Source organism: Callithrix jacchus, chromosome 15 (assembly GCF_049354715.1).
Source record: "Callithrix jacchus isolate 240 chromosome 15, calJac240_pri, whole genome shotgun sequence".
Classification (NCBI taxonomy): Eukaryota; Metazoa; Chordata; class Mammalia; order Primates; family Cebidae; genus Callithrix; species Callithrix jacchus.
Genome location: NC_133516.1, coordinates 79,960,806 through 79,983,470, shown reverse-complemented (window position 1 = coordinate 79,983,470; position 22,665 = coordinate 79,960,806). Strand labels below are relative to the sequence as shown.

The 22,665-nt window shown below is 49.1% G+C and overlaps 1 protein-coding gene across 3 annotated transcripts in view; it reads left to right on the top strand.

Moving 5' to 3' along the window:
- PDIA5 (protein disulfide isomerase family A member 5) overlaps window positions 1-22,665 on the top strand; it is a 130,519-nt gene that overhangs the window by 14,274 nt on the left and 93,580 nt on the right. For 2 of the 3 annotated variants that reach the window (XM_078351942.1, XM_002758754.6), the window contains exons 2-5: window positions 7,431-7,557; window positions 10,549-10,636; window positions 20,981-21,064; window positions 21,321-21,366. In XM_078351942.1, coding sequence (XP_078208068.1) covers window positions 7,431-7,557; window positions 10,549-10,636; window positions 20,981-21,064; window positions 21,321-21,366 — 345 coding nt within the window. The remainder of the gene's footprint in view (window positions 1-7,430; window positions 7,558-10,548; window positions 10,637-20,980; window positions 21,065-21,320; window positions 21,367-22,665) is intronic. The other variant, XM_078351943.1, reaches the window with a different exon arrangement.

Sequence of the window (22,665 nt, the reverse complement as noted above, 5' to 3'; positions counted from 1 at the left end):
CTGTTCCCAAGTCTCCCTCCTTTAGCAAGCTGCTTTTACATAATTGAGTATCTCTTCCTTCACGGTCTGCATTCAATAGTAAATCTATAATGACAGACGGCTTTGCCAGTTGTAGAGAATGTGAGGGTGCTGGCACGCGCCCCGGAGACGAGGAGCTTTTTAAAGCTGAGGTGTAATGTGGTAAGGACTGTTCTCCCTGATTATCTTCCAGCGTGCTGGGACTCTTATCTCTTTAGTCTGATGGTGCTGCTGGGTGGCGACCAGCCTCATTAAGTGAGGTGAGTGAAGAGAGGAGTTTGTGTGTGCTACATTGGCAGATGGAGAGGACCACACACTTCCTGCACACAGTCTCTGGCTGGGAACAGACCTGGGCTGATTGCCACACGTAGGATCTTCATGCTCTTGGCCCCAGGAACCTTGGGAGACTCCAGGGTCTGCTGGGCTTGCAGAAAGCAGAGGGTTAGTCTAAACCCCTGCTGGGATTAGAACCCTTCTTGCCCTGGGATTCTGGGAGATGGGGGATTCTACTGGTTGCTTCAGCAGGCCCTGCCTTGGAAGGAGATATTCCTTTTCTGTGTGGGTTGTGGCATCCATTGTAGCAGTCCAGGGAGCTTGTGGGGTTGAGAGAAGGCCTCGACCCCATGAGAAGGAGTCAGGAAGCCCAAGTTCTAGTCCTGGCTCTGTTACTCACCTACTGTGTGACCTTGGTAATTAACATAACCTCTCTGAGCCTCAGTTTCCTCATCTGTAGGATGAGGCAAGTACCCACCCACTGGGGTATTGTGAGAGGTAAATGAGTTAATGGGTATGAAACCTGGGAAGTGTGCTCTAAATGTGCTGTATGACCTCTTGGTCTGGGTCGCCGTGCAGCTGGTGGTGATTCAGGTTTTCTGGTGGCTGAATGTGTGTACATGTTCACTCCTTCCTGCCTGGACCTGCTGCCCTGCCTGATTGCAGCCAGAGCCCCTGGAGAGGAAGAGGTGGTCCCCGTGTTACTGCTGTCCTTGCTCCCCTTGTAAGTTGTCTCGCTAATACAGAGAAGTACAATTATTCTGTGCTTCTGCATGCCAAATTTTATGTTAGATTCTTTCTCATTTTACCCCTCATGTAGTCCTGAGCCACCCTGCAAGGTGGGCATTGGTATTCTCCTCTCCACCTTGCAGGTGGGGAGTTGACACTCAGAGGTCTAGTAACAGGCCTGAGGTCATCTTACTGCAAATGGCGACACCTGGATTTACCCCGGGTCTGTCTGACTCCTGAGTCGGCGGTCTTTCTGTGGTGTCTGGAAGGCTGCAAAGGGAGAAGACAGTGGGCTTCTAACTGGGATGGTGGTTTGTGTGGCAGGCCCTGAATGAGCAGACACCTGTTGCAGAGCACTGCAGGGGGTCTGGAAGATGAGGCAAGAACTCAGTGTCCACCCCATTGCCTCCAGCCATGGCAGAGGGGGCAGTCGGGACCTCTGTGCTGCTGGGCTCTGAAGAGAGCCTGTACTCTGATGGCAGGGGAGGGATTGGGTGGTGGAAGGGGACTGGTGCTCCAGGGGGAGGGGTGCAGTGAAGCTCTGAGAGGGGGTTTGGAGGTGGGGGGCATTGGTGCTCTGATAGTGATGTGCTGGTTGGCTGATAGTAGGCAGGACCTGGCATTGGGGGCCTCTATTTCCCAGCAGCAGAAAGGGGGAAAGCCATTTTCCTGGCAGCATTCTGCCCTGCACCAGGAAGATGTTTTATGGGTCTCAGCCCAGCCAGCGGGGGCAGCTCAGCCCTGATGTAAATACTATTAAAGCTGAGGGTTGGTGAGCAGAAAGAAAGCAATTATTGGAGAAGGTCAGAAGGAGTTTGCATGGTGAACAAAGGGGATCTTTTTTCTCTCCTCTACCTCTAGAGCAATTGACTTCGAATGTAAAGAGCCTGCCAAGCCCAGGAAGAATGCCGTGGCTGGCATGGACCCCTGGCTGCCTTTGGAAGCACTTCTCAAATCCTGCCCTTTCCACCTAAAGGGCTTGACAATGGAGCAGAGAGTTTGTGCATCATTCACGTTGTTATTGTTGCGGTGGTTATTGTTGTTATCAAGGTTTGTGGGTTGTGACTTATGAAGTCTGCAGTCAGGCTCTTGGCAAGGTGCTCCGAGGCTTGCTGGGACTGCATCTTAAGGAAAGAAAGGAGCGTGCACGTTGGAAAGGTTAAAACGGACTGAAGCGGAGGAGAAAGGAGAATGTTAAGTGGCAGGAGGAAAGTCCCCTTGGGCTTGTGGGGAGGGAGGAAAGGGCTCCCACTTGTCTGCCTCTGCGGTTGTTTGCTAGGGTGAGGGTCTGTCTGAGGCCAGACACAGAGGGGCCCTCCATCCTTCCCCTTCTCAGAAGCCCAGTTAGTGTCGTAGCTCTTTGGACCTCATCACCTTGGATTCTCCCTGAATCAACCTATCCAGATTACTTTTCCTCTCTTGTTCTCAGATCCTGCCACTCTAGGCAAATCCTGCTTCTCCTAGTGCACTAACACCTACACCCCCCTATCTTCACAGGAGACAACCCATCCTTCTTCTGACCCTGTGGCACCGCCTCACACCATCTGATTATCACCCCAGTTCCTGCACTGGGTAGACTTTCTCTCCTCTGCAGCCTGGCTTCCAGCTCCTGCCACATGTACCACTGACATTCTCTCCAGTATTCCCACTAACGGCCTTTGGCCGTTTCCCAGCCCCTCCCCACTCTGGATCACTCCCTTTCCTTTAGAAGTGTCCCCTCCCTGGTCTCTTTGGATACAGCCCTCCCCACCTCCCTCTTGGTCCTGCCTCCTCCCTCACTGAGGGTGTTTCCTGTCTCCTGCCTCTGAGCCCGGCCTATGGGGACTTCATTTACTTGGTGGTTCACCCTGCAACCTGGAGGACGCCTGTATTTGATGCCTTACTGTCCACCTGTCCAAAACCTGAGCCTATTATCTTCCTCAATATAAGAGAAAAGACTCCTCCACTGCTGCTTCTCCGTTCTTCCTTCTTTGGCTGTCGTTCCAGCCTCCCAGCCCAGAATTCTGGGAGTCACTTTAGACTTTTTTTCTCTTTCTTCCTCACTTACCTATGAATAGTCATTGGGTTTTGTTGTTTTTCCCTCTGAGGCTTTTGCATTGATCCATGTCTCTCCACTCTGTCAGCCACCCAGCAGGGCCCTCCACCTCTGGCCTCCCTGGCTGCTGCCCAGTGCAAAGTCACAGCCAGATGAGTCTCAACAATACCATGTTCATCCTTTCACTCCCCGCTAACTGGGCAGTGATGCTTCCCACTTTCTTCTTGCACCAGGCCAGGCCCTTGGGCAGGCTTTTAAGAGCCCAGCCTGCCCCTCTGCCTTCTGCCATGCTCCAGCCCAGACCGCACCCCCGCAAGCTGTGGTCTGTCTGGTTTCCCTCATCCCTTCTGGGCCTCCCAAGGGCTGCTGGGGACTCACCCATCACATGCTGATAGTGGGTGACCTCTGCTAAGGTCAGAAATGTGGTAACAAGTGTAATTTGTCATGTTTATAATACTGGGCAAACATTTCCTGAGGGCTTTTCAATGGGCCAGGTCCTGTGTGGGATCCCTGCCTCCTCCAGAGTTCTTAATCTTGGGGATGGGGGTGAGGGTAGGGAGGAGATGGACCCTTCATAAGGCTTCAGAACTGGCTTGGCTGTAGGTGATGCCCAGTGTGAGCCCCAGAATCATGCCCAGTGATGGTTTTCAAGCAATGTAAATTTGCTCAGCCCGTTTCTGGTTGGGCTTAACTTCTCTACTGCATGATGCCAAACGCTGGGTGCGGGCCTTGGCTGGCTGGCTGGAAAGTGGTTTGTTTAATCTCAGTGGCCCTTGGTTAGATAACCTGAGGGATGGACTGGGTTTTATGGGAAGGAAGCTGAGGGTGTGCTGTGAGCCCCAGGCTCTCGTGGTTTCTCTTATAGACACTTTGCTGTCGCTGCGGCTCAGCTGCGTGTAAATTGCCTGGGCAGATGAGCACTGGGCTCACCCTCCCTCCTCCCTTCCCTTTTCCTTCTCCCCAGTTCCAGAAGTGTGGGTGGCTACCAGCCCCAGGAGGTGCTGGGCTATAGGTCAAAGTCCTGAGGTAGTTGTTGCTCTCCACTGGTCGGATTATCTGAGGATTAAAAACAGAGCAGTGAGGCAATGTGTTTTTCCAACGATTATTTTTTTCCCCCTTTAATCATGTGCATTGAGCTGTGGAGTTTTCAGTCTGAAGTCCATTAGCTCCCTGGGAGCAGTAGGATAACATGTAATAATAATAAAATTTAGCAGACTTTTTTGGGGAGCTTTTAAGGTGGTCTGCATAAGGGCAGTATGTCCTCAGGCATTTTGCCCTACTCTGCAGGATGTAGTGAGGGAGAAATCATTCCTTAACTTCCTCCTGGTTCATTTTACTCTGGGGAGAGAGAACCTTTGAATTCCAATGGCAGATTATATTTAGAAACACTAGAATATGGTCATCTTTCAGTTTTCTTCTCTGCTGAGATGGAAGTTTATGTTACATATTATGGTAACTGATACTCTCAAAGTGCTTTCTGATTTATAAAACACGTTCAATAAATTACCCCATTTCATCCTCACAGCAATCCCACGAGGGAAGTATCATTATCTCTATGTCAGACAGGAGTCACTAAGCCTCTAAAAGGTTGAGTGACATTGGCTAGGCATCTTAGCTATTGAGTGGTGTAGCTTAGACTCAATTCAAGACTTCTGGCTGCAAAGAGGCAGGGGGTGCTGAGAAGGCATGAGCATGTTAGAAAGACTGGGATTCAGATCCTGGCTCTACTTATTAGCTATGGAATTTTGGTCAGATTATTTTTTTGAAGTTTTTTTCTGACAAATTAAAACTCGTCTCAGGTTGATCAAGCGTATCAAATAAGCTATGATTGCCTCTTTTTATTGACCACATTCCTCCATGAGCTCTGTCTTCTCTCAGTTCTGGTCTGGTTGCTCTGCAGGCTGTTGAACACTTGTCATCCTGGGATTTCTCATTACTGTCAACGTGGTAATCCTCTTGCTTTCTCTTTCCTTGAATTCTTTGTTTCCTAGTTTCTGTGTCTCTTATTATTTATTTATTTTTTGTTTCAGTGGAAAATGAGTCCCAGTGTCTTTCTGAGAAAGGGTACACTGGTGGCAAATTTTATACATCTTATATCTTTCGTCTGTTCAAGTAAGTCTATTTTCATGATTGATGGATAGTTTGGCTGGTTGTAGAATTCCAGTTAGAAATCATTTTCCTTGAGAACTGTGAAGCCAGCACTTCATTGTCTTTTGTGTGCTGATGAACAATCTTATGCTGATTCTGATTCCTGATCTTTTGTATGTTGTATTTTTTTTTTCTTTAAAATGGTTAGGATCTCCCCTTTGTCAATAGTATTTTGAAAATTTTCAGTGATGTATTTTGGTAAGAGTATTTTTATTCATCATGCTGGGCCCTGACAACTGAAGACTCATATCCTTCAGTTTTGGGACATTTTCTTGAATTATTATTTTAAATTTATTTGCTTTTTTTAGAGATTGGGTCTCACTGTTGCCCAGGCTGGCCATGAACTCCTGGGCTCAAGTGATTCTGCTGCTTCAGCCTTCTGAATAGTTGGAACTTCAGGCATGAGACACTGTGGCAGGCTTTGAATTAATTTTTGGATAATTTCTTTTCCTTTTTGTTTTCCTCGAGTTCCTTTAATTTGGCTCTTGTGCTTAATGGGTCCATTCTATTATTTTTCTTAAGTCCTTTTTAATTTATTGATCTTTTCGTTGTATTTTGTAGATTTTTTTTCAATGCTACTTCCAACCTAATTATTTCTGTGACAGTTTTTCATGATTCTCTTTGAGTATTTCTTTTTCTTTGTAACATTCTATTCTTATTTTATGGATGTACCATTTTATTTCTCTGATAATAATAATTTTCTTGTTTTCTTCTATTCTTTTAATTTTCTTTTTCTTCTACATTTTATCTTTCTACTGGTTTGTTCTGGTCTCTGTCTTTTGTAACTGGTGAACCTTGATTATCTATTTTGAAGAGCAAGGCACTAGTACATGGGTTGGCAGCTCTGTGAGTGTACGGAGGGAGTGGAGAAGGCTTGTTTACTGTGAGAGCCTCACAGTGGAGATTTGAGCAGGAATTTAGCGGTTTCCATTGAGGATCTTCAAATCATTGCCTTTAGCTTGTTTTTCTTATGCTCCTCAGTTTCCCCAGAGGAAAATTCTCTAATCTCTTGCATGGGGAATAAAACTGGCAGGTGCATTCCGGAGAAGGGAAGGGAAGGGAGATGCTGGGGGCTGGGAGCTTGGTAGAATGAGTGATCTCAAGGTTCAGTTTGTAGACTTTCTCTGAATCTCCTTGTCTTTTTTGAGGGCCATCCTCCCACCCTCTCCTGGGTTATCTCCCAGTAGAATCTTTCTTACTCAATATCTCCATATAGTAACCCTCTTGCCTTCTGTCTGGTGGGCAAGGGGCCGTTGCCCAGTTGTGCATTCTGGACAAGGGCATCTGCCTTGTGTCTACTCCTTATTCATACTTTTAATAACCCCCCACCAATTGCTTTTAGTCCACCCTTCATTGTGCCTACAGAGGTCCCTGGTACCTCCAGTTCCCAAAGTTTTCCAGAGTTCTCCAGGGAAGAGTTGGCATATTTCTTGTTGACTGACCTGTTGTGATCATTTGACTGAGTAGAAAAGCTAAAAGCATCTCACTCATCCATTCCCACCCTCAGCATTAAGGGATGATCTTATTTCTCTGCGTATTTTATATTTTGGTGCTTCTAGATGGGATGAAGCTTTTACATTGCCCCCGCATATGGCATTGGGGTAACATGAGGAATATGGACAGACGTTGACCTCTCAGGGTGCTCTTGACATGTGTAACAATGCAGAATGTTTATACAAACCTCCCTTGGTATCCTTGAGGGATTGGTTCCAGCATCCCATCTCCACAGGGTACCAAAACCCATGTATGCTCAAGTACTTTATATAAAATGGCATAGTATTTGCATCTAATCTATGCATGGCTTCCTATATACTTTAAATCATCTCTAGATTATTTTTGATACCAAATACAATATAAATGCTATGTAACTAGCTATTATACTTTATTGTTTTTATTGGTATTTTTTACTATTCTTATTTTTTTTTTGTTTTTCAAATATTTTCTACCTATGATTGGTCAAGTGTGCAGATGCAGAACATGCATGATAGAGGGCTGACTGTGTATATCTGCAGTCCATACAGCCTTATGAAAGTGCGTGGAGGGGAAGGGAGACTGGGAGTGGGCTGGGGAGTGTCCCTAGAGTGAAGTAGGTGTGGGTATGAGATGTGTTGGTTTGCCTTCATCCTCTGGAAGTGAAGCAGCTCTAGGCAGCATATCCGTGGGTGCTGATTCTTCTGGGGCTCAGCCAGAAGCTGGAACTCACAGTCGTCGGCTCCTTGATCCCCAGGTGGTCCTGCCTTCGTGGTTGTCCTCTGCAAAGGTCTCCTCGCTCATTGAGAGAATCTCTGACCCCAAGGACTTGAAAAAACTGCTCAGAACCCGGAATAATGTACTGGTGCTTTACTCCAAATCTGGTGAGTGTTCCTGGCCTTGAGGTCAAATATCAGGGTAGGATAGGATAGAGGGGAAGGAAGGGGCAGAAGTGGGAGGCAGGAGACCTTAGGATAAAAACCACTCAGGGAGGGTCCGAGGGACATGGGGTTTGTCAGCTGTCCTCAGAAGACAGAGGTGAGGCACACAGGGGCATTAGCTCTGCCGCTTTCTGATACCAGGGGTGGTTCTGCTGCTTTTTATGAGTGTTTGGGAAAGTCCTCTGAAACCCCTCACTCCTTAAGAGGGAGAGGGCGAAGTAGGACAGAGGATCACAATGGTGGGTACCAGGATGGACATCCTGGCTTCTTGTACAGGCGTGGGGCTGAGCCCTGCCAGGGCATGCTTTGTCAGAGCTGTTGATTAACTTGCCAGGCCGGCCTGTTGCCAGCTGAATGGGCCGAAGGCTTGGGAGCGCTCACCCCAGCTGGCAGCCCTGCCCCTGCCTGGCCCATCTGTCCTGCTCTGGGGTCAGATGCAAGACTGAATTTGGAGTGGGCTCTAAGCTTGGGACACAGCACTTCTTGGGAGCAGGAGCAGCAGCAGTGGCCTGCCTCTCTTTTGACCTTGAGGCTGGCAAGGGCATAGCAGATGGAGAGAGGTTTGCTTGGCTCTTGACAGTGACTTTGGGGGAGGGTGAATGCTGACTTTATTGAAGTTGTTCCAGCAGAGTTAAGTGTTTTTTTGCTGCTTCTAAGGATGCCAAGTTTTCTGTGGCCCTGGAAAAGCAGCAGCCAGTGGCTGGGCCAGTTCCGGGCACAGCTTTCCCCGGCAGCTCAGCCTCGGCACTCACTGGCACCTGGGGGATGATAGAGGCTCCAGACATGCCTGCATCCTCCAGGCATCCCTGGCATGTAGGATGTGTTCATTGCCACTTGTGGCTGCTGCTTCCCCTTCTGGGGGTCTAGCACATATGCGCTGAGTGCGTTTTTGGGAGCCTCACAGGTGACTAGCATTTCTTGGCTGTCAAGAATAGGGGTGAAATCAAGGGAAAGGGGAGGCAGTGTCCTCTTGAGGCCTGGGGCATAGGGCCCTGAAAACATGTGGCTCACTGCCTTGGATACTCCTGAGTTAGAGCTAGGGCGATTGTCAGTGACAGACATGCTCCATTCCTTCTCTGGGGTAGATTCCATCATAGAAGCTCATCATAATACAGTCTCTTGTGCTCCTTTGCCATGAGGGAAGCATTGCAGGTTGTCAGAGGACATCCAGTATACAAATGAGGAAACTGAAGCTGGGAGTAGCAGACTCATTTGAGGTTTTCAAACAGCAGTCGGGAGCTGGTCCCCTGTGCCTTGCTGCCTCTCATTTTCTCTGATGGAAGATGGGAAGACAGTATTGATTCTGCAATGACAGAAAGGCTTGGAGACCAGTATGGAGTTGAGGCCAGAAAATCATTATGGGAAGTTAGAGAGTGGAAAGGTGGGGTCTGCTGTCAGGAGCGTGCAGGGCAGGAGGTAGCACCTGAGCTCTCTTTCCCTCACCTGACCCTGTCTCGCGCCATCGAGAGTAAATCCCCCACTTGCCAGTGCTTCCCACTTGCCAGCCTACTTCCTGCTTTCATCGCCTGGTGGGGCCTGGGCAATTCTTTTACCTTCCTGCCTCCTTGCCCACGCCTGCTGCACGAGATGTGACTTTCAGTAGAGTTTTGAGCAGTGCAGAAACTGGGTTTTCTTTGTTCCCTCCAATCCTTCCAGGCAGCACCTCCCTTTCCGTGGCTGAAAGGCAGGGTTAGGGCAGGGGGTACTTTATCTTGTTCTAGTTTATTCCTCCCCCTCCCCTGCTTCCCAGAACCCAGTCTGAGCGGTGGAACAATGGCTTTCTCCACTTCAGTGACTCGCCCTCCTCCTGTCACCCTGGCTGTGGTTTCCTGGGAGTGCCTCCTCCAAGTGACTTCGTGCATGTCTCTTGAGCGATACTTTTGTTTGCTTCTGTGAAAGGCTCAGCATGCTCTGTATTCACAAACGGCTACCATTATCCACACTAGAAGAGGCGATCTGCGGAGGCACATAATTCAGACATCATTTCTGCTTGGCTTGGGGACATATCGTACAGTTTTTGGCGGGAGAAAGCAGCAGATCACTCTCCCCACCAGTGTTTGTCTGGCAGGCCTTTCAAGTGAGCTCACAGGTGTCACCTAGGAGAACGTGACTCAGGAGCCTGCTGGCCACAAGAATCAAACACTGACCACAGCCACTCTGCAGTGGATCATTGCAGGCTAGCAGTGCTGAAATCCTGGCCACAGAGGCTCTGTCCCTAAGACCCTGCCCTCCCACAGAAATATCTGGGTGCCTTGCACTGACCTGTCGGGATTGACACTTGCACCAATAAGAAAGTCTTCCTCTTTTGCGATCACTCCATCCTGTCCCAAAGTATGGTCCACATTCCTGCAGCTGACCACTGGAGGTGCTGCCATTACCAGCTCTTGCCCCATGGCTTCTGGGGAAGTGGGCTGTTAAATGTGGCTTAGGTGTCCTTGGCATTGGCTCATCAGAACCTAGTGTCACGTATAGACCTCATTTTATCACCAGGTTGTACTGAGCTCCTAGATGAGTGTGTGCTGCACAAGTAAAGGAAGGATCTGATCCCAGCTCTCGTCAGCTCCTAGGTGGGGCACCAGGACAGGTGAACATGGAGTCAGCAACATTGTTACTTATATTAATTATAGGATTGTAATTGTTTATGCAGTTTTCACAATTTATCCCAGAAAGGCATGAGTCAGAGACTTTCTTGAGGATCTGGCTGACAGATTCTTGGAAGAGTATGGTGTGAGGTGTGGATTAAAGGCAGGGTGAGTTGGGGGTTCTATGTCCAGGAGGAAGGCCCCTGAGGATGGTGAGATCAGGGGTTTCTGAGAAGGGCTGGGAGTATGCTTGCAGGAAGGAAGTCTCCATCCTTCCTCACCCCTGAGGGAAGATGACAGAGGTGGCCCAGTCCTCTTGGGCACAGATGTTTAATTTTTCGTTTTTTTGCAGAGGCGGCAGCTGAAAATCATCTCAGGTTACTGTCCACAGTGGCCCAGGCAGTAAAAGGACAAGGCACCATCTGCTGGGTGGATTGTGGGTATGTCCTGGGGACATGGGCCATGGTGGCTTCTGGGCACGGGGCACATGGGGCTTTGATGGGTGGGGCTGGGAGCTATCCCTTGATTGATAATCTGGGAGAGAGGATGCAATGGAAAAATTCCCTCTAGTGATACTTCGAGGTCACCTCTGGACTGGAAGAACGAGTGTCTGGCTTTCCGCCCCTTTCTTCCCAGCCCAGCCCATTTTCTTTTCTTTTCCCATAGAGTTTCACTTTCTTCTGTTTTCTTGTGTTGCTTTCTTCTGTCTTCCTGGAGGGAGGTGAGTGGCAGAGGAGGCCTTCCTGTCTTACAGAGGGTGGCCCTGATACCCAGAGAGGCAAGGTGATTTTCAGGGTTACCTAGTGGGGTTTGCCTGTGGTGAGCCTGCAGCGAGAACCATGAGCTCTACCCCCAACCCAGGCCATTACACTAGACATCTCTGCTGCCCACCATGCAATCAGTGGGTCAATCTGCCTGTGCCTTGGCTTCTGAGGTGGCCCAGTCCTGTAAAGGTCTTCTGAATCTTCAATGGATCTATTATGGCCCGAGTCATAAGCTCTGTTACTACCCTGCAGGTTAAGTGAGCTTTTACCGCATCCACTCCAGTGTAATCCTCTTTCTATTCAGTCTGAGTTCTAAACGGCTACTTTACGAGTGAATTTTTGGGACACAACTGATAAGTTAATGAACTCAAGTTTGTTCTGTCTGTGGTTAGAAAACATTGAAGGATATTTATATTTTAACAAAGCACTGAGTGTAACTAGGATAATAAGTCTTAGCCAAGTGGTATGTGCTGTATAGCGTGTGTGTGTGTGTGTGTGTGTGTGTGTGTGTGTGTGTGTGTGTGTCTGGCCTCATACTTCCAGATTCATTCAGATACTAACGGAACAGAAAAGGCTGCTCACTAGGCAGTAGGTCAGATCTTAGCCCTTGGCTAATTCTGGTTCATAATTGGTCCAAAACATCTCTCTTTCTCCCATATTTGACCAGCCGTGCTCTCTGTGACTGGCAAAGTGACAAAGCCTATTAGACGGAGACAAGGCACTTTGGAATTTCCATATCTGAAGATGACAACAGTTCTGCCAAACCAGTGGAGGCTTATTGCAGGGAGTTCTTATGAGGCTTGTAGGTGGCAGAAATGGGCAGAGGAGCTTTGACTTAGTTGCTGCCTCCTTCTGGGTCCATGTAACAGACATTACCGGGCATTTACTGCATTCTTTGAGAATACACAGTTGAACACCTGCATCCTCAAGGAGCTCAGTGTGTGAGGAGAAGGCACACACTTAGCCCAGTGATTACAACATCAGGTGAACAGTGCCAAAAACACAGACTATATGTATGGAGGGAGAGCCCCTCAATTCTGCCTGGAAAAGTTGAGAAAAGCTTTGCAGAGGAGGTCAAGTTCACATTTGGTGCAAAGACCTCAGAGCACAATACCATGTGTTCACAGTGCCCTGGCTTTCCCTGCAGGCAGCTGCCTGTGGAGTGGGGCCCCCAGAACTGCCTGTGGAGGCGAAAGGCCTGCTGCAGTCCCCGAGCGGCCTGGAAAACATGCAGTGCAAGTTTCCTGAGTTAAATGGGGTCAGTGTAGCGGGTGAAGACAGACGACGGAGATTCAACTTCAGGACTCATGTTTGGAAACATGATGTCTGGAGTCAATAAAAGTGCCAGTGAGAACATCCTGTGAATTTCCATGTGCTCAAATTAAAACTGGGGCAGGGAAGCACCTTAGAGGTTGAAAGAGTTCACCTTAAGACAGAAGGATGGACCATCCCATATAGTTGTCTCACTGTATTGAATTGATCCCTGCAAGAGGAAGTAGAAACTGAAATGTTATAACAGTGTGGATAAGTAGGTGAATTATGGAACCAAAGTGGATTAAGTTGGAAGCAGGAATATCTGGGTGTGAGTTTGAAATTAGAGGCAGGGTACAATATTTCCTGAGTAGCCCAAGGTTCAGAATTCTGGGCTGTGGGCCACGCAGGTCACGCTACGTGGCAACTGTCACAGACCACTGTTAGAAAAGGTGAGATCTCCACTTCGGCTCGGTCACTTCTGCTCCTAGACTTCCAAACTTGCCTGTAATCATCAGGGCATGGGGAGCCCACATGATAGCTCCACAGAGCCCTGCAGTGACAGCTCTCGCTGTAGTCCTAAGTGTGTCCAGTCGTGTCTGTGGGTCTGTGAATGAGACACACCCAGGGATGGGCAGAAGCACTGTTGAGAACTTTGCTTTCTGGTGCTGTCTGCTGAGGAGCGAGTAGGTGGCATGGGGTCATGTTCTCTTCTTTATCCTTGTTACGATGAAACAGCAAGCAGCCAGCCAGAGCTCACCACCCTCAAATGGGCCCTGATGAGGCCCCCGTCTCTCATCCTTTCCAGCTCTACTTCTTGCCCTGCCCACGAAGGGTTGGTGGTTAGGATGGGGACAGGGCTTGAAGTGGGGGTGACCAGGAAGGTCAGGAGTGCACAGACCACCCTGCTTTTCCCTTTAAAGGGCAGGTGAGGGGAACAGGGACCATCTGGGGTGAGAAAAGATGCTGCTCCAGTGTTGAGGTATCCTTGCAGGTATGTGGAGTAAGGGAGAAAGCCTTAGGCATAGGAGAGGGCGTGGGCTGACTGCTAACTAGTTAGTTAGCTGCACTGCTCATTAGCCCTGTGACACTGGGCAAGTCGGTCACCCGAGTCTCTTTCGTCAGCTGTGAAATGGGACAGCAATATGCATTCTGCCTTGTTTCCAGGTCTGTGAAAAGGATCAGGTAAAGGAAAGTTCTTTCGAGAAGAGGAAGTACAATTTACATGTGAGACACCATTCTCCTAATGTTGTTTTTCATGTGGGTAAGGTTGTTCAGGAGGAAAGTGGAGGGGAGGAATGGTGTACTTGTTTATTCAGCAACTGTTTAATGGGTGAGGAGCCCTTGGTTCTTGTAAGGATGAACTTGAAGGTTTTGGCCGTGGAAATGAGCCCCTGGCCATGGGTGTTTTGCTCTGACCCTTAAGAAGTACAGGGTGCAGTGGAATTTGTAGGACTGTAGGTCAGAAAACCTGGCTTTGAGTCCTAGGCTTTGACATCAAATCGCTGTGGGGCCTTTGGCAAGTCACTGCTCCTCTCTGGGCTTCAGTTGAATCTTCCGGGAAATGTGGAGTTGAATCTTTCAGGTTACTCTCATCTGTATAGAGCCTGCTTCAGAAAATGCCAGAAGCTGCCAGGCCCAGTGTACGGGTTATAAGTATGGTGGTGGGCATTGCCTTCTAGTCTTTGAGGGGGTCTTTTCCTCTTGTGCCCCTCCCTCCCCATCCCCATTTTGGAAGGGTGCCTATCCTTCTCTCTGAGGTCCTCTCCTGTCCTCTTTTCTCTCCCCTTATGAGGTTTCTGTTCCCCTTTCCCAGTCCTGTGTCCAGGACTCCCCAGTGCTCCCTGCTTCTGCCCTGCACCACTCTTGTTTTTGAGACAGGGTCTCACACTGTTGCCCAGGCTGCAGTGTAGTATCACAATCTCATTTCAGGCAGACTCAACCTCCCAGGCTGAAGCAATCCTCCCAGCTCAGCCTCCGCAGTAGCTGAGACCACAGGCACATACCACCACGCCCAGCTATGTTTTGTATTTTTTTTGTAAAGGCCAGGTTTTGCCACATTGCTCAGGTTGGTCTTGAACTCCTAGGCTCAAGTAATTCACCTGCCTTGGCCTCCCAAAGTGCTGGGATTACAGGTTGTGTCACTGTGCCTGGCTTGTCCTTCTTTTGGCCTCTTTTCTCCTCTTTCCTTTCTATATTGATATTTCTTTTCCATTTTTTTTTTTTTTTTTGAGACAGAATTTTGCTCTTGTTACCCAGGCTGGAGTACAGTGGTGCGATCTTGGCTCACCGCAACCTCCGCTTCCTAGGTTCAGGCAATTCTCCTGCCTCAGCCTCCTGAGTAGCTGGGATTACAGGCACGCGCCACCATGCCCAGCTAATTTGTTGTATTTTCAGTAGAGACGGGTTTCACCATGTTGACCAGGATGGTCTCGATCTCTTGACCTCATGATCCACCTGCCTCAGCCTCCCAAAGTGCTGGGATTACAGGCTTGAGCCACCGCGCCCGGCCTTCTTTTCCTTTTTAAAAAATATTTTGCTTTTCTGGCTCTCTCCTCCCTGTTCCTCCATGTGCACCTGCAGGAACACACAAACACTTCTCCATTGGTTTCTCCCTGGTCCCAGGCCCTGTAACTTGCTGCTCTGGGGTGTTTCTAGGGTGTCTGGCTCCTGTCCAGGGTTTTGTCAGCTTTCCTTCCACCTCACTCCACTCCTGGCTCAGACATCAACAGCCACACTCGGTCTGGCTGGTGGTGGTTGTCCGGCTGTTAAGCGGGTTGTGTGCAGGAGTTGGTATTCCCCTCGTGCTCTGCCAGCTGGGCACTGGGGCTTGGGCTTGGCATGGAGCGCTGCTGTCTGGGAAGTTGAGCTGGAGCCAGCGAGGAGCTGTGCCTGTTATGCTAATTCCGGAGGCTGTGTCTCGCAGGGGGCAAGGCTGTCCTATCAGGTGCTTGCTACTTTCTTTTCCTCCGGGCTTCAGGTCATTGCTTAACCGCATTTGCTTTCTTCCCTGCTCTCCCCATCTGCTTGATTTCTTTGGAGTCGGCTTCCCAGATGCAAGACTGGGGGCCTGCCAGGGTAGGCATAACATATTTTAAAGACTTATGTTTTCTCCTAAAAACTATCTGAATTTAGTATTTGCTCCTAAGCATGTTCAACATTACGTACCATGGGGTAAAACAGACTCCCAGAAGAAGTGCTGTGTTTGTCTTGTGGCTTCAGATGCCTTCCAGCACACCACCATGCACTCGTTGGAGTGACACGGCCCCTTGAGGAGCAGAGCCTTAGAATTGCTGGGCTGGGAGGGCAGTGGAGGGGAGGCACCATGCATGTCTGCTGAGAAACCATGTTCTTCTCTCTTTTTTTTCCACCACTCTTACTAACTGTGCTGTGCAATCCAAACCCTGTGATGTACCTTCTTGAGGCAGGTACCAAGGGGAACAGCCAGACCGGGAAGAAGGAGCTCTGTTGCAGAGTCTTCCCTTCAGAGCGGGCTACGTGACCACCAAGGCCTGTCCAAGTTCAAGGTTCAGCTCTTTCGGGACTTCTCTCTCATGCCTCCTGCCTTGTATCCTCCAGCCACATTCTTTCACATTGTCCTTGGTACTTGGCATCAAGCAGTCACTCAGGAACACTCAGGATTTCTCGCTCAGCACTCACCCCCCATTTTCTTCATGTCTTTGAAGTGAGGGTGCTTTCTACCTTTCTTCTACCTGTCTGCAGGGGATCCCACGTCCACCTGCTCAGAATCCTGCCATGTTAGACCTGGCCAATGGGAGGAAGAGTGACCCCTTCTTTGATGGGGCAATGGAGGTAGAGAGGCTGGGGTAGCCGTGGGCATAAAGTTAATGCCGAGACAGGCAGAAGCTTTCCTTCTGGTTTTCAGTGTAGCCTTCTTTCTACTACACCAGGAGGGGCTGAACATGGTCTGCCGTGGACATAAGAACCCCAACTGTGGCTGACTGAGGATCTGGTTGGGAGGTGAGGAGAGAGATGATGGGTTCAGAGCGTTTTTCATCTCCCTCTTTTGCCTCAGGTTCTGGCTCCTGGTTCATGTGTCAGGATATAAGGCAGTCTGTCTTGATGCTTTATTTAGTCTTATTTGACTCCATGGAGAAATCAAGCTCCATTCAGCTTATGTGGACAACTCCTGTGTTTCACAGCTCAGGAAACTAAGGGTCCTGCCAGAGGTCACTAACAGCAGAGCCAGATGTTGAAGCTGTCATTCTAGCTGGCCATGGTGCTTAGGCTGGACTCGTGAAAGACCTGAGAGCCCCACCCCCGACCCTGCCGGCTTCCAGACCTTGTTTATTCGCTTTCTTCCTGCTCTCACCCCCACTTTGATCCCCGGGTCTGACTCCCAGGAGTGTATGTTTCCAGTCTCCTGGATAATTATTACTGCACAGGAAAATCCAATAAACAGTACACCATGTACCTGCAGCCACTCCCGACTAGCAGCCAGCTGTCCTATGGTAGAATCAGACGAAAACACCCATGTGCATGCGTCTGTCTGGGTGGGGGTATGTGGAGTGTGGAGGGAAGTGTGTACAGGCCTCTGCCATCTTTCCTTCTACATTCTCCCTGGAAGAGAGCCAAGCAAGGTGGAGAGGGATAGGATGGTGGAGATCGGTGATCTTGATGCCTCATTCCTTGGAACAGTGGTGAGTAAATGGGCAGAGGGATGGCTGGTTCCTACAGTCTAGGGGCCAGGGGGGTGGCAGAACCTTCAGGTCTTTGCACTGCCAGCCCCTTCTCCATGACCCTTCGTGGAGTTCTCCATCCCCCTCAGTTCCTCAGTTCTAGCAAAGCATCTCGTTTCCCTGCTCACTGCTTTGTCTCCTTTCTCCCCTAGAACCTCAGTGATTGGTTGGGGAGGGAGGTAGTCAGTAGATCGATTAATTATACTTAATCTCCCAACTCAGGTCCTTTTAAATCTCAGAGCTTGAGTAATTTTCTCCCTGATACTTGAACTCTTCTGATACTTATTGTCTGCGCTGCACAATTAGTGTGTGCACACATGCTTGCGCGCGCGCGCACACACACACACACACACACACACGCTACTCACACTTTTAGTGTCTGTCTCTGAGAGACAGAACTGTGGGAGGGAGGGAAACAGTGCCGAGAGAACATTGTCAGGAATTATCAGCTGGCAGGATTCCTGGAGCTCAATAGACAGAGCCCAGAGATCCCAGAAAGCCAGAAACGCAGAGCCTCATCCCAGCAGCAGTAAGACAATGTCATTCATTTCAGCCATTCAGCCATTCAGTCAGGTGATTTATAGAGTGCCTACTGTGTGCGAGCTGCTGTTGTACCTCTGGGGAGATAGCTGTGCACAAAACCAAGCCCTTGGCTTCACAGAGCACATGTTTCTGATGGGGCAGGCAGTGGACAAGTTGGTCCAATGCTGATAAGTGCTGTGGAGAGGAAGACAGCAGAGAAGGGGAGTTTGGGAGTGCTGGAGCCAGCAGCCCTTGGGTCTTTGCCAGAAATGTGCTCAGACAGGACAGGAAGCCTCCTCCCCACTCACCCTGCAAGGAGAGAGAGAGTGCAGGGGATGGGAGAGGAGAGAATCCTTAGGAGTGTTACATAAGCTAACAAGGGAGTTAGCACAGATTCTGCAGTGAGGGCTCGTGGGGTGCTTACTTAGCTGGAGTGACGGCAGAAGGCTGAACACCGGGCTGAACCTTGGAGGCCACACTAAAGAACAGGCAGGGGTGCCCCTGTGCCCCAGCTCTACCAGCCAAGTTAGTTGGTTTGGAGTCTTGGTCCTAAGCCTGGCCTGGGTCCTCAGGGAACCTAAGGCTGCCGTTGTGGGACTTTTCCATGGAGGGGTTTCCCACAGAGTGGACTGGGATTGGCATGGGAATGAACCAGGCCCCGTGTGTCCTCCCTCTGCTTTGTGATAGTCACAGGCAGAGACTGCCAGCCAGGTTTGATGGAAGAGAGAGGGGCATCAGGTGGCGATTCTCCCTCCAGTTGCTACCTTGCAGTGTCTGAGCCACCCAGGCAGGCACTGCAGGGTGAACAGAGAACTGATGAGCAAGCCCTTCGCGTGCCGCTGGTGCCAGGACAGGGCTGATGGTGCTGAGGGAGGCTGCTCGCATCCCATCCCAGTCTTGGCTCCTGCCCCAGCTGATGTTTGTTGTTGCAGTTGGGTGGACAGTAGGTGGTCACGGAAAGAGTGGAGCACAGCAGAACAAAGGCCAACGAGGAAGGTGCCAAGTGAGTGGTGTAAACATCAGAGTCAAGCCCTCTGTCCTGGGAATTGACTCAAGTGGGGAAAGGGCATGTCGTTTGCAGCCATTCTCAAACGGACCCGCCGCCTGTCAGTGCAGTGTCACCACAGAGCCCCTGTGGGACGGGGCACACTGAACTGTCATAGCAGTTGTCAGAAGAGGCCCGTGTGGACCCCAGAGGGCTTTAGGATAAGAAAGTTTTCAGCAACGGCCGGGCGTGGTGGCTCAAGCCTGTAATCCCAGCACTTTGGGAGGCCGAGGCGGGTGGATCACAAGGTCAACAGATCGAGACCATCCTGGTCAACATGGTGAAACCCCGTCTCTACTAAAAATACAAAAAATTAGCTGGGCATGGTGGCGCATGCCTGTAATCCCAGCTACTCAGGAGGCTGAGGCAGGAGAATTGCCTGAACCCAGGAGGTTGCGGTGAGCTGAGATCGCGCCATTGCACTCCAGCCTGGGTAACAAGAGCAAAACTCTGTCTCAAAAAAAAAAAAAAAAAAAGTTTTCAGCAATGCCCTGGGCTGCCTTCTCCATTCGGAGAGCCCACTCCCAGTTTGCCCCTTCTCTCTGGAATCTCTCTGTCCTAAAATGTCCTTGCCACTTTAGGGGAGGAACTATTGCCATGTCATTAGCCTTTCCTCTCTGGCTTCCTCATGCATTTCATGAGTCCCCGCTACTTGCCAGGCCTAGGGCTGGAAGCTGCAGTGGCTGCAGCGATGGCTAGACAGCTGGGACTAGTAGACAGGAAACCCCTGGACCTGGGGGAGGATGCGGGGAGGAAGACACTCCTCCTCTCTGACCCTCACACACCTCTCTAGTAAGACACGCTTCTTGAGTTGCAGATTGCATCTTACACTTAAAATGAGGTCCTGCATTTTTTTGCATCCACTGATGAGTGTTGCTTTTAGAATTGAGCTGAGTGTTTTAATTAGTCCATCTGTTCTGGGCTGATGCACAGCTGTGTGAAGCTGATGGCTGTTGGTGGAGAGGAGGCATGTAAGCAACTGGGAGATACAGCTCCTTGCCTCAGGTGGCTGTTGTACCTGTCCCAGCAAAAGTTCCCCAAAACATGATTCCGGTTGTGTAGTCCATGGTGACCAGTGGGTGATGGGTAGCCGAGATGCCCTCACTGAGTATTTTCAGGGCTGGGGAGATGGCCCCCAACTAACAAGCAGGGTTGTCTGACTGACTGAGTGCAAGCAAGCAGGATGGGGAAGCTGTGAGAACAGGTCTGGTCTCTAAGGGGCTGGTGTAGGGCCCAGGGGAGCCAAACCTTGTAGAGGTAGGGGAGAGAAATATGAGCCAGAGAAGGAGCTAGTCTAATGTAGTGAGTGGTTTGCAAACTTGAGCACACATCAGTATCACTTAGAAGGTTGTTCAAATGCAAATCACTCAAGAATCCCCAGGGTTTCTCATTTACTGGGTCTGGGATGGGGCTGATCATTTGCATTTCTAACAGGTTCCTAGATGACACTGGTGCTACTGGTTCAGGGACCACATATTGAAATCCATTGTTCTAACAGGCAGATGGATTAGATGAGGTTGTACACAAGTGTTTTGCAAACGGGGAATGGCACCTGACAGGCATTTCTTATGGGAAGAGAGTGTAATATCTCAGATGCCAAGAGAGGGGGCTTCTTAAACCACAGCCTTGTCCTTTTGCCTTTTGTCAATACCTGGCCAGATTTCATAACTTCTTCAATATGGTAGCATATTTTCCTCTTACCTTGGTCAGACAGTATATAGTAGATGGCCTATGTCAGAGCTCCAGAAACAAAAATCTTGCTTGTCCCACCCTCACAGAGATTCTGACTTAATAATCAGAGTAAGGCCAGGGCATTGATATTTTTAAAAACTTGCCTGGTTAATTTAAAGAGCAGCCACAATTGGAGTTTATTTTCTTATTACCATGGGCTGTCTACCCCCTAAGCTTCTGGGGCACTTCCTTTGTCTGGACCTGTCTGTGTTGCCACCCACAAGTCATGACACACCAGCTCCTGTTTGCTTGTGTCTTTCTTTTCTTTCTTTCTTTCTTTTTTTTTTTGAGGCGGAGTCTCTCTGTCACCCAAGCTGAAGTGCAGTGGCACAGTCTCGGCTCACTGCAACCTCTGCCTCCTGGGTTCAAGCAATTCTCCTGCCTCAGCCGCCTCCTGAATAGCTAAGACTATAGGCGCACCCCACCACACCCAGCTAATTTTTGTATTTTTAGTGGGGATGGAGTTTCACCATGTTGGCCAGGATGGTCTCGAACTCCTGACCTCAGGAGATCTACCCGCCTCGGCCTCCCAAAGTGCTGGGATTACAGGCACGAGCCACCACGCCTGGCCTCTATCTTTCTTGATCAGCCCCTACTTGCTAGTTAGTCACCTTCCTCCAGTTCTCACAGCCTATCTATAGTAAGGCCTTCCTCTGCTATTGAGAATTCCAGGTTACCTGGCTTATTTCTTAGGACACCAGCAGATTTTGCTGTCAACACCTCTGTGAGGACTTCAGGTAATAAATAGTTCCCGACATTTGTGTCTTTCAGTGATGCAGAGAGTAGGAAATTGTGCAAAAAGATGAAAGTTGACCTGAGCCCAAAGGATAAAAAGGTCGAATTATTCCATTACCAGTAAGTACATGTGGGCATTTCCAATTTCCAAGTAAGTGCCAAACACTTTCATTGGTATTTTCACTGACCAGCTATTTTTAGTTAGATTAATTTTATTTCAGAATGGTTTTCTTCCTGTGTTTACAATTATTTCTTTTAAAAAAAAATTCTGAACTGCATTCAAAAGCTGAATCTTATTAAGATGCTGCAGGAAACCAAAGGTATATATCTTCACAACCATTCTTAAAGTTAACACATTTTTCTCCTCATTTGACAGGGATGGTGCATTTCATACTGAATATAACCGAGCTGTGACATTTAAGGTAAATTTACCTCCCTCTTTCTCAGCAGAGGTGGAGTCTAAATGGACGCACAAAGTCTGGCAGGTTTTCTCTCTGAGAAAAGAAAGAGCAGATTGCACAAGTAGCTCTTCTAAATGACCTGAGAGATTCTTATCTCTAGAGCATATGTCAGCAGAATATCTGGAAAAGTTTGTAGATCTTAACACATAGGATTGACCCAGCTTTGGAGATAAATTTGTGAATGTATCAGCAGCTGTCCAGTGAGGCAGGTGATGTCACCTCTCTCTGCCAAAGGCCCCTGGGTGTCCTTTTGCTATAGCTTCAAAGCCCTCCCCCCATTTCTGTGGTAGTGTCCACCCTTAGGCTGGATGGACGTACAGCGCCCAGGTTAGCACAGGGTATCACACATTGGCAGCTTGGCACCTTTGGGCTGATGCAGCTTATTCCAAATGAGATATGGGTATCATTGAGGAGTTCCCTGCTATCAATTCAGTTTAGAAGTAGATGGAAAAGCATAAGTAAATGACAAGAAGTAGGAGATTCTGTAATCACAAAGCAACTGGCCCAGCCCTTAGTACTCCTGTACTGCAACTCTCTTCCTTCATGGTCAGCATTCCCTTCCTCCAGCCTGTCTTCTGCGTTCTCATCCTGCGTTGGCTGAAGCCATATGTTTCTTCTGGTCCTGATGTGTTTGAACTCACTTCCTAACTCTCATCTTTCCCAGACTGGGTTGGACCCTGTACTCCTGTCTCTTCATCTGTCCCTCTTTCTCCATCTGTGTCTCCTTCCATTTTTTCCTATCGGTCCATCTGTCTGTGCAGCTGTCTGTGCCCCTCTCCCTCTGCCCTTCCTTCTTTCTCCCTCTGTCTCTCCCCACCATCTCTCCAGGTCATTTCTTGCTTATCCAATAACACTCATTCTTTTTTTAAGTTGCTACAGCGTTCACCTTATATAGGGACTCAGCCTGATTACTCATCATCCTAACACCTACTTAGACTGTTAGAAAGTTCTTCCAACTAGAATTGCTCAGCCCTTCTTATTCTGTGTTAAGACGTCAACCGAAGTTGTTGGAGAGAACACATGTTCCCCAGGAACGAGGTTTAGTTGGGTGGGGTTGGGGAAGTGCTTATGCAGTGATGGAAAGAGGGCTGGGGTTTTGTTTTTTGGTTGGAGGTTGTGTATATTTTATGTTTAACCAGGACCTCTGAGGAATCTGTCTTGGGCTTATGGAGCAGGGAGTTCTCAGTGGCTCTTCAGAACTGGAGTAGCAGAAAAGGAGCAAGGAGCCCACGTGGTTCCAGCATGCCACTGGGTATCTGG